General features: G+C 42.2%; 2 protein-coding genes across 5 annotated transcripts in view; both read left to right on the top strand.

The window, feature by feature from the left end:
* Window positions 1-12,639, top strand: part of LOC143341964 (uncharacterized) — a 208,775-nt gene that overhangs the window by 75,911 nt on the left and 120,225 nt on the right. The window lies entirely within an intron of this gene.
* Window positions 1,961-12,435, top strand: LOC143341836 (uncharacterized). 4 transcript variants are annotated; one of them, XM_076765119.1, is made up of 8 exons: window positions 1,961-2,340; window positions 3,522-3,736; window positions 4,261-4,681; window positions 4,718-7,733; window positions 8,097-8,161; window positions 8,501-9,206; window positions 10,623-10,740; window positions 11,062-12,435. In XM_076765119.1, exons 1-8 carry the CDS (start codon window positions 2,261-2,263, stop codon window positions 11,271-11,273), a joined length of 4,833 nt encoding a protein of 1,610 aa, XP_076621234.1. In that variant the 5' UTR covers window positions 1,961-2,260; the 3' UTR covers window positions 11,274-12,435. The 4 variants fall into 4 exon arrangements, with proteins under 4 accessions (XP_076621234.1, XP_076621232.1, XP_076621233.1 ...); XM_076765117.1 differs by having other exon boundaries at window positions 4,261-7,733; window positions 8,504-9,206; XM_076765118.1 differs by having other exon boundaries at window positions 4,261-7,733; window positions 11,065-12,435.

The following is a 12,639-nucleotide window of genomic DNA, read 5'->3' as shown; positions in this document are numbered from 1 at the left end:
GAGGAAGGCAGGAGTCGTAGTAATCGTACGTTGCCAGAAATATAAGCGGTGGTCAGCAGTAGTAGCAAGCAGAGATCACCAGGGGCGAATAGTAGCAAGTAGTAATCGTTATATATTGTCAGAAGCATCAGAGGTGGTCAGCAGCGGTCAGCAGAGACGAGCAGAGACATGCAGAGGCAAGCAGAGATCAGCAGGGGCGAACAGTAGCATGTAGTAATTGTTATACAATGTCAGAAGCATCAGGGGTGGTCAGCAGTGTTCAGCAGAGGCCAGCAAAGGTATGCACAGGCAAGCAGAAACCTGCAAAGGCAAGCAGAGACTTGTAGGGGCATGCAGTAGTAAGTATTAATCGTTATACATTATCAGAAATACCTGCTGTGGTCAGTAGCGTTCGGCAGAGGCCAGGAAAGTTCAGCAGAGACAAGTACACGCTGACAGAGATCAGCAAAGACCAACGGCGGTTAGCAGAAGTCAGTAGTAATCGTTATAGGTTGTCAGAGATATAAACGATGGTCAGCAGAGTCCAGCAGAGGCAAGCAGTAATCAGGAGCAGTCAGTAACAGTCGCTGTATGGTGTAAAAAGTTGTCGGGATTTCTGTACTTTTGTCAGCACTGGTCATCAGAGGTCATCAGAGGCAAATAGAAACCAGGAGTAATTTGCAGAGTTCAGTAATGAACTCTAGGAAAGGCAAGTAAAAATACCTGGGCAGTCGAGATTCCGAATCGTATGCCGTAGACGGGAGGTCGGATTTCAGTTGTTGAGAGCGAGAAGGCAAATGTGAGCCTTTCTCTCTCGACTCCCACGAGGCGGTCCGAAATTACTTCGGGCAGCTTTGGGATAATCGAGAAAGAGGGCATGTGTCAAGGTGGTTGTGCATTGTGTGTGTAAGTGGAGGGGTAGTTTCCTTTGGCCATAGGCTTGTCGTCTGATAAAACTGCACTGCCAACTCACATGTATTTACGCACCCACTACAGCTTTCTGCCCATCAATACTAATTCAGTGAATTGTTTCTCAACTGACCGCTATTCATGAGAAGAGGCCGCTAAAATCAGCTCCGAATTTTCAGGTCGGTATGGCAGTCAGATTTGGCCGCAAAAGTCCATAAAGTGATTGGTCTACTCGTATACCTCGTCTGTGCTATCACACGAGCTGAAATACCAACCCGGTAAAAAAGTAGACCCTTATAGAGGTCCATTCATTATTCATATGTCACATATTGTTAGTAATCGTTCAAACTATCGCATTGTAATGTTAAACAATGCTAAGTTTTATTTATAATGGACTCTGCTGACCACTGCTGACCTTTGTTGGCAACTTCTGACATGATATATACATATGTATTAAAGCTTTGTATAATGTAAATCTATGGCAATAAATGATGTAATTTCAAAGAATTCTATGTGTTCTCATCATTTTTACCTTTCTTTTCCTCTCCCCCATTATTCCCTTAGCTGTAAGGTACATGCCACCTCTTCGCAAGGCCGTCAGCATTTTGAAATTGTTCCGGGCACTTTGGAAATCCGGATGGCAAAACGTCCAAGTTTGTCGTGGAATAGTTCGTTACCTTCAACGTTAGATGGCGCTTATTTACCGACCTCAAACCCTCTGGTGCTAAAACGCCCAAGTTTGTCGTGGAATAGTTCGTATCGTCCACACTAGATGGATTTCTCGACAAGCTTGGGCGTTTTAGCACCAGAGGGTTTGAGGTCGGTAAATAAGCGTCATCTAGCGTTGATGATAACGAACTATTTCACGACAAACTTGGGCGTTTTAGCACCAGAGGGTTTGAGGTCGAAAAATAAGCGCCATCTATCGTTGAAAATAATGAACTATTCCACAACTTGGGCGGCTGTCTCGACTCCCAATTGTAAACTGTGTACTTGCTCAAAGAAACGTGAAAACTAGGAATATGTGTTGGAGTGTCAAAGAGGGAGGTTGGCGGGTATTTTCTGACAGGAATAGGACTGTTTCTAGACAAGTTTGGGCCTTTGGTGTAAATAGTGAAGCATTTACAAGTGATTTAAATTATTGAGTACTCTATTGTTACATTAATAAATAAACTAAAATTAGGTATACGGCTGTTGAATCATTAATCGCCTCGAGTGCGCGCTAACAAGTGGGGTCAATTACGTAATGTAATAACAAAATATGGGCGTGACAAATTGTTGTTAGGGTGTAATTGTGATATATTAATAAAGCGAATATAATAAAATTACAATAAACATTTGTGATGTGACGTTCTGGAGATACAAAACGAAAATGGAACAAGTGTTCGCTACTGCTGACAAACTGTCAAAAGTAATACGAAATATGCAACAATGCTTACAATGTACAATTTGGTAAGTCCATGATCGATTTATAAATATTCATTCAATGAAATATAACACGCACATGATTTTTCTCACAAGTAGTGTAGAATAACTTGAAATAGGTTATGTTAGGTTATGTTTAGAATCATTTCAAATATTCTGTAATGAACATATCATAAAATAACTATATTAATTTAAGCAATTGGTTTCATTAAATACTTTCTTTTCTTCTATTTGCAAATTGTACATTGTTATGTATAACTTGCACAAATTATATGTTACTTTAAAATTAGTTATTATGTGTATTACTACAGATGCAGTTGTAATTACTTATACGAGAAGATTAATATATTACTTTGTATGGATAGTTGTGTATAATGAATTTAACCGTGTATTTAATTTACGTAAAACATTATTTCTTTTACATGTATATTACAAGTAACATCTTAGAGTATTTATTATTTATCTATCTTATGGTGCGGAATCTTGATGTTTTAGTATGAATGCTAAAGTAGTATGCACTACCTTAATGTTAGAATTTATTAAAAGTAAGATAGTTTAATAACTTTAGTAATATTTTACATTTGTATGGAAAGAAAACATGGTTGCTTGTCAGAGGAATAAAATCAAAGCGACTCCACAGGAAATCAATAAAATAAAACCCTCGCGGTCAAGTCCTGGAATCGCAATCTATACATGTTTTTCTATAAGTAGAATATGTATGCTGACTCATTGATTACCACTAAATTCAACACTTAAATTTTTTCTTTACCATATGTACACATACATGTTCTTTATACATATATGTGTAGCAATACGAATGAGAATTCATACCATAGCTAGGATTTTTATTTTGTAAAGATAATGTTACCACAGTATTATTGCAGTACTTTAGTAAAAAAGATTTAAATATTTGTGTGTTGATTATTTAATCGATGTAATAAACCTTGATCCCCATTTGCTTATTTATTATTCTTGTAGTAGTAATGTTAGCAGTATAAAAATGATAAGTATCATGTGAAATATTACTAATCTATTTAAAAGAACACTTAATACCGAAACTATTGAATTGTAAAGTTGTCAGACTTAATTTTCATTTAAAATAAACTGTATAAGTTTTCCTCCAGCTGTTGCTTGTAATCAAATAATTCTCTGCAAGTAAATACGAATGCACGTGAACTCGTATTGCGAAAATATGACTTCTGTTTCAGTCTCCATACTATATCCGAACCCATGAGAACTCGTTGTGGGCATCGATTTTGTCGTAAATGTATCCAAACGGTGTTGCAAAGCAAAAATGCGCTCTGTCCACTGTGCAACACCAATCTTCCGCGTCGTGGCATTTCAAAGGACGAGTGCGTGGAAATGTACGTCAACAAATTAGAAGAACTAATCGAAGCAGTTAAACTGGACTCTGGCATCGACAGTGAGTAATACCGATTCACCGATAGTTATTTTATCTTCTATCAATCGATTCGATCATTACATGGAAAAATACGTAGAATCACCAGTTAAAAATAGCTGACGCCTTATCGCTTTGTCTTTGTTGCTAAAAGAAACACGAAACTTAAAATACGATTCTCTGCTCGTCGCGATATCATGTTCTCTCAGGTCAGCTATCCGTTCTTCAGAGCGAAGCCAAGCCTTTAAAAAATTCAAGTCCCAACGTTGTTTGGGATCATGCTGCTTCCTACAGCTATATAAAACATCAGCGTTTTACGAGGTCTTAACTTTTGCATGCACCGTTTCCGTGGTCGAACTTCCGTGAAGGACATTTAACAGGTCCTCCTTTAAAAATTTTACTTATCTGTGATGTTTAAAAAATGGTTAGAATTCCACTGCATTTATCATTGCTCCCAATATCAGAAGCTTAAATCTGGAATCTTGAAAGAATCAAGTTCGACATGTTGTTATCAGCGTGCTCGTAGCAATGGACTATGCGTGTTACAGTATCCTTGCACACCGCAAGACCACAAAGCACGCGGGAAAGCAGCTCGTCGGACCCCATGGAACCCCATAAACTCGACGCAGAGGAACACTATGGGCCAAGTTGTTCGTACGTCGAGTCGTCGTTGAAAGCACCGCGTACTTCTCAATCGAAAAGTTGCGCGCGAACGCGTAAAATTGTACCCAGAAACAGCAAGGGTAAGAAGAACAGCACCGAGGGCAGCGATATAACGAAATTTCTGAACAAATATGCCTTGTCGGGCATCGCTGTTCTGCCTCCTGACGAATTCAACGGCAGCGAGGAGAACTCGATGGACGTCAAAGTACAAACTTGGCTGGAATCTTTGCCAAACGACGAACCGTTGGACGATCCTAACAAAACCCAATCGATGCACGACGAATGCAATCTCGACGACACCACGATGTCTTCCGTCTCCCAAATCGACAAGAAAGCCGAAAGCGACATTTCCAGATCGACGAAGGTTGCTGTTAAAACACATCGAACGTATTCTAAGGCGGAGAATCGAAGAGTACTTCCAAGTATATCGAGATCGAACGACGATACCAAAGATCAGGAGAGAACAATGGACGAACCAGTGCTGCTTCAACGAGGGCAGCATGTCGACAGGACGTCGCCGTGCGACATGCTGCCCTCGGTGAAGCAGAACTGGTCCAGCGTCGCGCGATTCGGCAAAGAATTGCGGAAAAAGAAGCGAGCGAGGAAGCTGAAGTCTTTGGACGTCAGCATCGAGAACAAGAGCAATAGATATTCGCGATCGCTCGACGAAATTGAAAAGGAAGCCATCAAATCGGGACCAATTAGAGATACAGAGAGGGACGAGGAAGGTAATCCTTCCGAAAGCATGGAGAAGCGTCTGTCAAACGAGCAAACACCTACGAAAGAGAAACACAACGAATCTATGAAAGAGACCCAAGCTGAAGGGACGTCGTTCATCGCGCTGAAAGAAGGCGAGCACGTGCATATAACGGACTTGAACAATAGTCAGATGAAGGACATAATCGGTGTCGCTGGTCCGAGCGTGGATCGCAGATACGAAAGCAGAACGATGCCTCCGAAGACGTCGATGGAGAAGGCTTTCGTCCGATCGAACAACCTCAGTCCGGATTTGTTGTGCGGGGACAGCTTCTTGGAGACGGAGGTGATCGAGCAAACGCCCACCTGCAGCAGATTGTCTCTGAAACGACGAAGCACCGACCCTAAATCGGAAGAGTCTCGGAAATCGAACGACGTAGCGCGGCTGGAGACCGTGAAACGCGATTTGTATCGAGAAATAGATGAGGACGAGAGCACCAGGACGAGATTAACGTCGGAGACGAAGGACAAATCCGAGGGAAGCAATAGACCGGATGCTGGTTACGCGTACTCCACGAGTTCCAACGAAAATAGGAGCAAGAAAGAGGACAGAGGACAGAACAAACGTTTCGTTACGTTTAAAAAGTTGGGCAAGGTTTACAAACACCGTAAGAAACGCGTCACTTTCTTGCATTTGGGCTCGATCCTGCCGAAGTCGATTCACCAAGAGTATTCGGAGCTAAGGTTGCAAAATCCGTGCAATTCGTCGACATTGCAGGGCCTGAGTACTCAGAAACTAGCGTCTGAGTGTCGTTTCGGGAATAATACGCGAATCTCGGTGAACGTTACGCCGCAGGATGAAATGGAGAGTATTTTGCCAACAGAGGAAGAAGCTTCTGCGTTCGTTCAACCTGGACCATCGAATATCGCGTCGAAACCGCCAGGTGTATTGGCTAACCTAGACGAGAGTCAGTATCGAGCGACCAACGACGTACTTTTCGTAACCATGCCCGACAACGAGGAGAAGAAGCCTGAGGTTGTTAGAAAGATAGCGCCCAAAACCGCCATCAGGATGTTATCGCCGAAGAAGGACTCCCAGCTGAAGTTTCTTTCTTTGGATTCGCCCACCACCGACGATCCACGAGTATCCAAGATGGCTGTTTCCAGCGCGAAGAGGAGCAACTTCTCCGATATAAAGGGTGTGCATTCGAGGGCTCTGATACTCAGATCTCAGCAAGTACGCGAAACTTCGCAGTCCGATTCGTCTTCCGCGTCGGATAAAAAGCGGAAAAGGGTGGACGGCGGCGATAAGCTCGAAGGAACAAAGAGGAAATCGATGGACGCGGAAGATCTGCAAGATGGCGGCTCCTGTCATTCCGGCGAAAGTTTCTTATCGAAGGCTACGTACGTGAAACGGCCGGAGATCATTGATACCGGAACCACCACGCCAAAGAACGTTACGGTGGCTAAAGAATTCCACTCCAACTCGACTATTCCGAGCACCAAGCCCTTGGAAACGGTGTTGCTGAGCTCTGATACGGACACTGACAGTAGGGAGAGCCAGGAGGACGAGAAGAAGGTGTTCAAGAGGATTTCGACGTTGCGTGGTTCAGGCACGGATTCTCTGGAACTTGCCTGCTTGGACAACGAAGTAAACAGTGATCAGGTCGCAGCGTCTCAGATGACCAAACGGAAACGGCCGTTGTCTTCGGACTCCGACTGCGATATGGAGCTGAATGCGATAGCGAGCAATTGGTACAAGGACTTGAATGCAACCGAGAGGCACGCGAAGAAAGGAAAAGTGGAGCAAACTTGTGCTTTCTCGGCTTTCATGCACGCGTCCAGAGAGACGAAGAAAGACTCGTTAACGTCCAAGATACCCAACAAAGTCTATACCCCGATTTACAGACAACCATCTACGATCGACATTGGTTCGAGCTCCGATGGACGAAGCTTTCACGTTAAAAGGCAAGAAACTTCTTCTCAGAACAGAGGAGCGTTCGATTCCGATTCTCCGGACTTTGGCTCGACAGTGGACAGGATAAGAGATATACAAAAGCTCGCGACCGAGTCCAGCGACGATAAAAAAGATTCTGACCAGAGACGAGAGGCTATGATGCACGACAACTTCGACGAAATTATGGCCAACGTCGACACGGAAGCAATACTCAACGAGTATTCTAAGAGCAAGCCGCGATCCCTGAACAAGGACGATCCTGAGCTCCATAAATCTTGCAGTTCCGATAAGGAGAACAAATACAAGGAATCGGAGCTATTGAACGAAAGTTTCAGCGACGATGAGAAAACCCTGACGCCGGGATACGCGAACGTCGTTGATAGGAAGAGGAACCCGATGCACGGTGATGAATTGCAGGGGAGAGTGAGCAAAGAATCGAGGAAGAATACTTGGGACAAGTCGGCGAGCGATCCGTTAGCCGACAATGACAAAGCGGCGGGGAATGCAAACATGGAAGCGACGAGTTACGAGCAAGATTCTCTTATGGACGTCACGCAACATTATTTGCAAATTAAGCAATTCGAGGAGGATCTGTTTGGCAAATCGACGAACCCCAAGATGCAGCCTGATAGGAAGAAAGAGACGAGGGAACAAAAGACTCCGACCAAGAATGCGGTAACTGGACCCTTCGATGCGAAACGAACGGTTTGTTATTTTTTTTTCATTAGTGATTGGTTCCTTTTTATTAAAAGTTACGAAATAATTATTGATATAAAAGTCTATGGGGTGTACAGGCCTAAAATTAGCATTAGAACAGAAAGTACTGCCATCTAAAATTCCTCCCCGGATTGAGATTCGATCGGGCTGCAACTTTCATTGATTTTTATTTAGATCTCAGCTCGCACGGGTTCAGTCGCTTTTGAAATAAACGTAATTGCCATTTATTTGCTGGTATTAGTCCGTAGTGGCATTTATTATTCGACGCGACTATCCATTTCGCCGCTCACGAGATAAATAAGACCCCTTGTTCGTCATTCTCAAAGACTTACTCCACTTTGAAATATCCAGGACGCCGAACACTCGGCCGAAGAAGACGACATTGTCGAGAACACTCCTGACGACAAGGCGAAGGCGTAAGTAACGCGAGACTTTTGTCACTGCTTTACTCTCTGCGTCATTCTCGAGCGCGAGTAATTATCCATTCGCGTATTTTCCCCTGTATTGTCAGCCACGTTCAAATTGTAATATGTGAAATACAGTAATTCCTCGTTAATTATCTTCTATCATAGTAGTCATCAGATTTTACTTGTCTTTACTGTCTAACACATTCACTCTAATCTCTCATTCTTCCCGATAAAAACCCTCTTCGTTACTCGATGCACGGAAAATCCAAAAAACTAAATAAAGAAAAGAATTTTTTTATATCGTCTCGCAATGAAATAACGCTTGTTCCCTCTAATAATAATCGAAAGCAGCGTCCAACCGACCAGCGCGACGACGAAAAGTAGTTCGAGCATATCGCCGATATCGAGGATCGGCGTGAAACAGTTCGCGAGGACTCCGTCGACGGTCGTTGGAATGAATTCGAGGAGGAGCACACCGCTTTGCAAGAGGAGGATCCATCCTCTTTGCGAGAGCACGCCGATAGCGCAGACGAGCAGGAAGAATAATTTCGAGGTCGGCACGAAGCGCACGGAAGATAAGGGATTCAAGCCAGCGACGAGTACGAACGATAAACGAACGACGAACGTGTCGGGAAACACTGTACAAAGCTTTGCCAGGCAAAAGTTGCGTTTCGTTTGCAGCGGTCTGGGACAGGCTCAAATTGAACACGTGAAGAGGCTGGCAAGTATCGTGAACGCGCGATACGTGACTCAATTCGATCCCGAAGTGACGCACGTTATCGTAAAAGCTGACAAGGAGAATAACGGGGCGAGTAAAACGCTCAAGTACTTGCAAGGAATCGCTCATAGAAAATGGATCGTCGTGGACCAGTGGGTCACCGATTGCTTGAAGGAGAAGAAATTAATAAGCGAGGAACCCTACGAGGCGGTGGACAGCAGGACTCTCGAGGCTGGTCCTCGAAAGTCGCGGTTAAGGCATAACAATAATTTATTCGAAGACTTCGTGTTCCTCTTCATCGGACCCTACGTGGACGTCACCGTCGAACAGTATCAGGTAAAAAATATTTCCTGGCTTTTGAAAAGATAAAACTCATCGTTTATGCACCTGTTATTTTGTAACATTCCCAATGACTGTTATTCGCGAGTATTAAGTATTATAAACTAAAGTTATTCGAGCATAAGATTGCAAAGATAAGTAGAAATCCTTTTCTTAATGGATTGTTTCCGCCTCGACCGGAGAACAAGAGCGCGTTTCATATGTTGCAAGCCAAAAGTCGTGCAGTTTGTAATGAAAATCTGTTCGCCGTATACAAGGTGTTCGGCCACCCCTGAGAAAAATTTTAATGGGAAATTCTAGAGGCCAAAATAAGACGAAAATCAAGAATACCAATTTGTTGATGGTGGCTTCGTCAAGAAGTTATTAACGTTTAAAGTTCTGTCAATACTGAATTTTTTTCTCGAAAGTGGATAAGATTTCGGGAGTATGTCTATTCATCAAAAATGATTATAATTGATCCCCGCAACCGAAAATAATTTTTCCAGAACGATTTGAAACTTTTCAATTTCGCCGAAAAATTTAGGCACCCCTACCCCCTATCGATTTTTCTTAAAAATTCCTTTTTCACTTTTAGTAATTTTGTTTGACACCCTACAGAAAAATTGTCTAATACTTTTTTGTAGGTACCCATGAGCTCTACTTCAGAAAAAAGTTTCATTGGAATATATTCACAATTGTAGGAGTTATGGCTGTTTGAAAATTGAACCATTTTGATGGGGTTTTTCTCATTTTACGAGGTCAAGGAGCAACTTTTTCAATATTTTTAGAATTTCTACATATTCTCTATCAAAATACGCGTAGTTTGCTTTTTTAAACATTAAAATCGTCCAATCCGTTCAGAAGTTATGACGTTTTAAAGATTCGCATGAAAATTCGGGCAGACATTTCTGGCCAGAAATTACATTTTCGGTAAGGAATTTTTTTCTCGAAAATGGTTAGGATTTCGAGGATATGTCTATTGACCAAAAATGATTACAATTGGTCCCTGCAATCAAAAATAATTTTTTTAGAACGATTTGAAATTTTTTAATTTTGTCGAAAAATTTCACACATTCTCGAATTTTTTTCTCGAAACTGGGTAGGATTTCGGGGGTATATCTATTCATCAAAAATAATTATAATCGACCCCCGCAACCGAAAATAATTTTTCCAGAACGATTTGAAATTTTTTAATACAATTGTTAATAACTTTTTAACGAAGCCTCCATCAACAAATTGGTATTCTTGATTTTCGTCTTATTTTGACCTCTAGAATTCTCTATTAAAATTTTTCCCAGGGGTGGCCGAACATCCTGTATATTATCAAGTCCAAGAAATGCATTTATTTACATTTTCCTGCTATCCAATCTTGCTATGCTATTTGCAGTTGAATCCCTGCCAAGTTCCTCGGCTTAAGAATACGTTCTTTTTTAGGAGTTGTTACGTGCTATTGGTGCCACTGTGGTCGAAACCGTGGATGCCCTAGCCGTTGAAAAGAGGAGGTTGAAAGTCATCGTGGTCCAAGCCAACTTTTACAACTACGAAATCATTGGTGAGCTTATTATTTCACATATAATTAACCGAGCGTATCGTACAAAGATTTATCAGCCCCTGTTTGAAACTGTGCTTGCAAAGGACAATTATATGCGTTAAAAGTAATATTTGGATGCAGCAGAAACTACTATTATAGCAAAAGTGCAATTTGCGTGATCGTTTGATGAATGTGTTGAGTGAATGAAGAACGAAAGTTTGAAAAATTGTTTGAACCAGTGTAACAATATCTCCAATTCCCATATAAAATGGCAATCTTATGCAAAATAAGATCTCGAAATAAACTCTTTACATTGTTGACGTCGATATGTTTGTACTTTAGCAGGCTGGTACAAGAAGGCTCGTGCTGTGCCAGTTGCCCACGATTGGGTAGTGGAGTGTATCAGTCAGTACAAACTGATATCCTTGTATCCATACCTGCAGGAGCTGGCGCGACAAGAAGTTCTAGCTTTAAATTTTCCAGAATTCCTCGTCGAACAAGAAGATTCTGACGAGGACTCGGACGATCCCACGAACAGCGACCACGCGATATAAACACAAATTACTTGAATCAAACAAGTTTACCAAATCTAGCTATAATTTGATACTGCAAATATGCATCGGGCCTGTGGATTATCGCCGTTCAAGGTTTGCCCAAGTTTGATAACAAAGAATATATTTGTTTCTGCAGAGAATATTATTTCTTTATACGTTCGAAGTTATTCGTTTCGATTGGATACATGTACATACATATGCTCATTGCTTTCTATTTAATACTGTTTATCTTCTTTTTCTGCGCTGATTCTTACAAAGCGATTCAAGGTTCGAGGCTTGAACGGAAACGATTATTTTTAGATTAATAATATATATTAAAATCAACTTTATGGTTTCTTCCTCGATGAAATGTTGATCAATTTTTCTACACGCCCAGATTTGGATCGCTTTGTCAGAATTGTACATTCCACGTAAACGAACGTAAGAGCATAACGAGCATCGCGAAATGTCCCTTACCTGGAACCTTGGCCAGGTACACGCGTGCGTCGTGCAAACGTTAACGCCGTTGCTTATTATTTATCACGTTCAATTTTCAATTAGCCCGTGAATAGGGAATCGCCCAGTTTTTGGTTGCGGCCGTGGGTACGGTGCTCTCGAATTATCGCGCAACGCGAAGCTTACGCGTTTGAGTATTTTGTTCTATCTCGTTTCGCGAATGCAGCCGGATTACCATTTGAATGTTCTAATTACAATAAACATGTGGAATTCAGCGAGGTGAACGGTACGTAAGACGAGTAAGGTGCCTACACCGTGCAATATCATCATCATGGGTGGGATCAGAGGCTGCATGTTGCGAGGTACATCGAGGCCGCTCACGTATTCACCGAGACACGCTAACTACATTGATTTGCCCGGGACCACCTGTAGCCAATTCTCGTTCCCTCTCTAGCGCCACACCAGCGGTTATGAATTTCTACCAATTGCTAGCAAGCGAGGAGAAATGATCACTGTCTAGCCGTCCGCGTATTCCAAGTGCCTTTACGTACCTGGCGGGTAACATTAAGTACAGATTAACCGGCCATATTTCACTTGTTAAAATTGCATCTTCCGACGACCCGCGTTCGTCTCCTAATTATTAAGACTCGTTACACACGGAGGACATTCGTTTAATCAAATAATCGACCATTTGTTTTGTAAATCTCCTGTGTATAAATATTCTTGTACAGCGAATTGAATAAATTTTCTATCCTTCGTACCATCTGTTTACTGTCATTCTCTCCCACCTGTTTCGCGATTTGGTAGTTTGGGCAGTTGGATTTCAGTTGTTCAAGAGCAAGAAGGCTAATGTGGGCCTTTCTCTATCGACTCCCACGAGACGATCAGCCTCTGCCAATAGAGACTGGCAGCAGTCAGCAGCAATCGTTAT

This window comes from Colletes latitarsis, chromosome 5, assembly GCF_051014445.1.
Source record: "Colletes latitarsis isolate SP2378_abdomen chromosome 5, iyColLati1, whole genome shotgun sequence".
Classification (NCBI taxonomy): Eukaryota; Metazoa; Arthropoda; class Insecta; order Hymenoptera; family Colletidae; genus Colletes; species Colletes latitarsis.
This window is presented reverse-complemented; position numbering and strand designations above follow the sequence as displayed.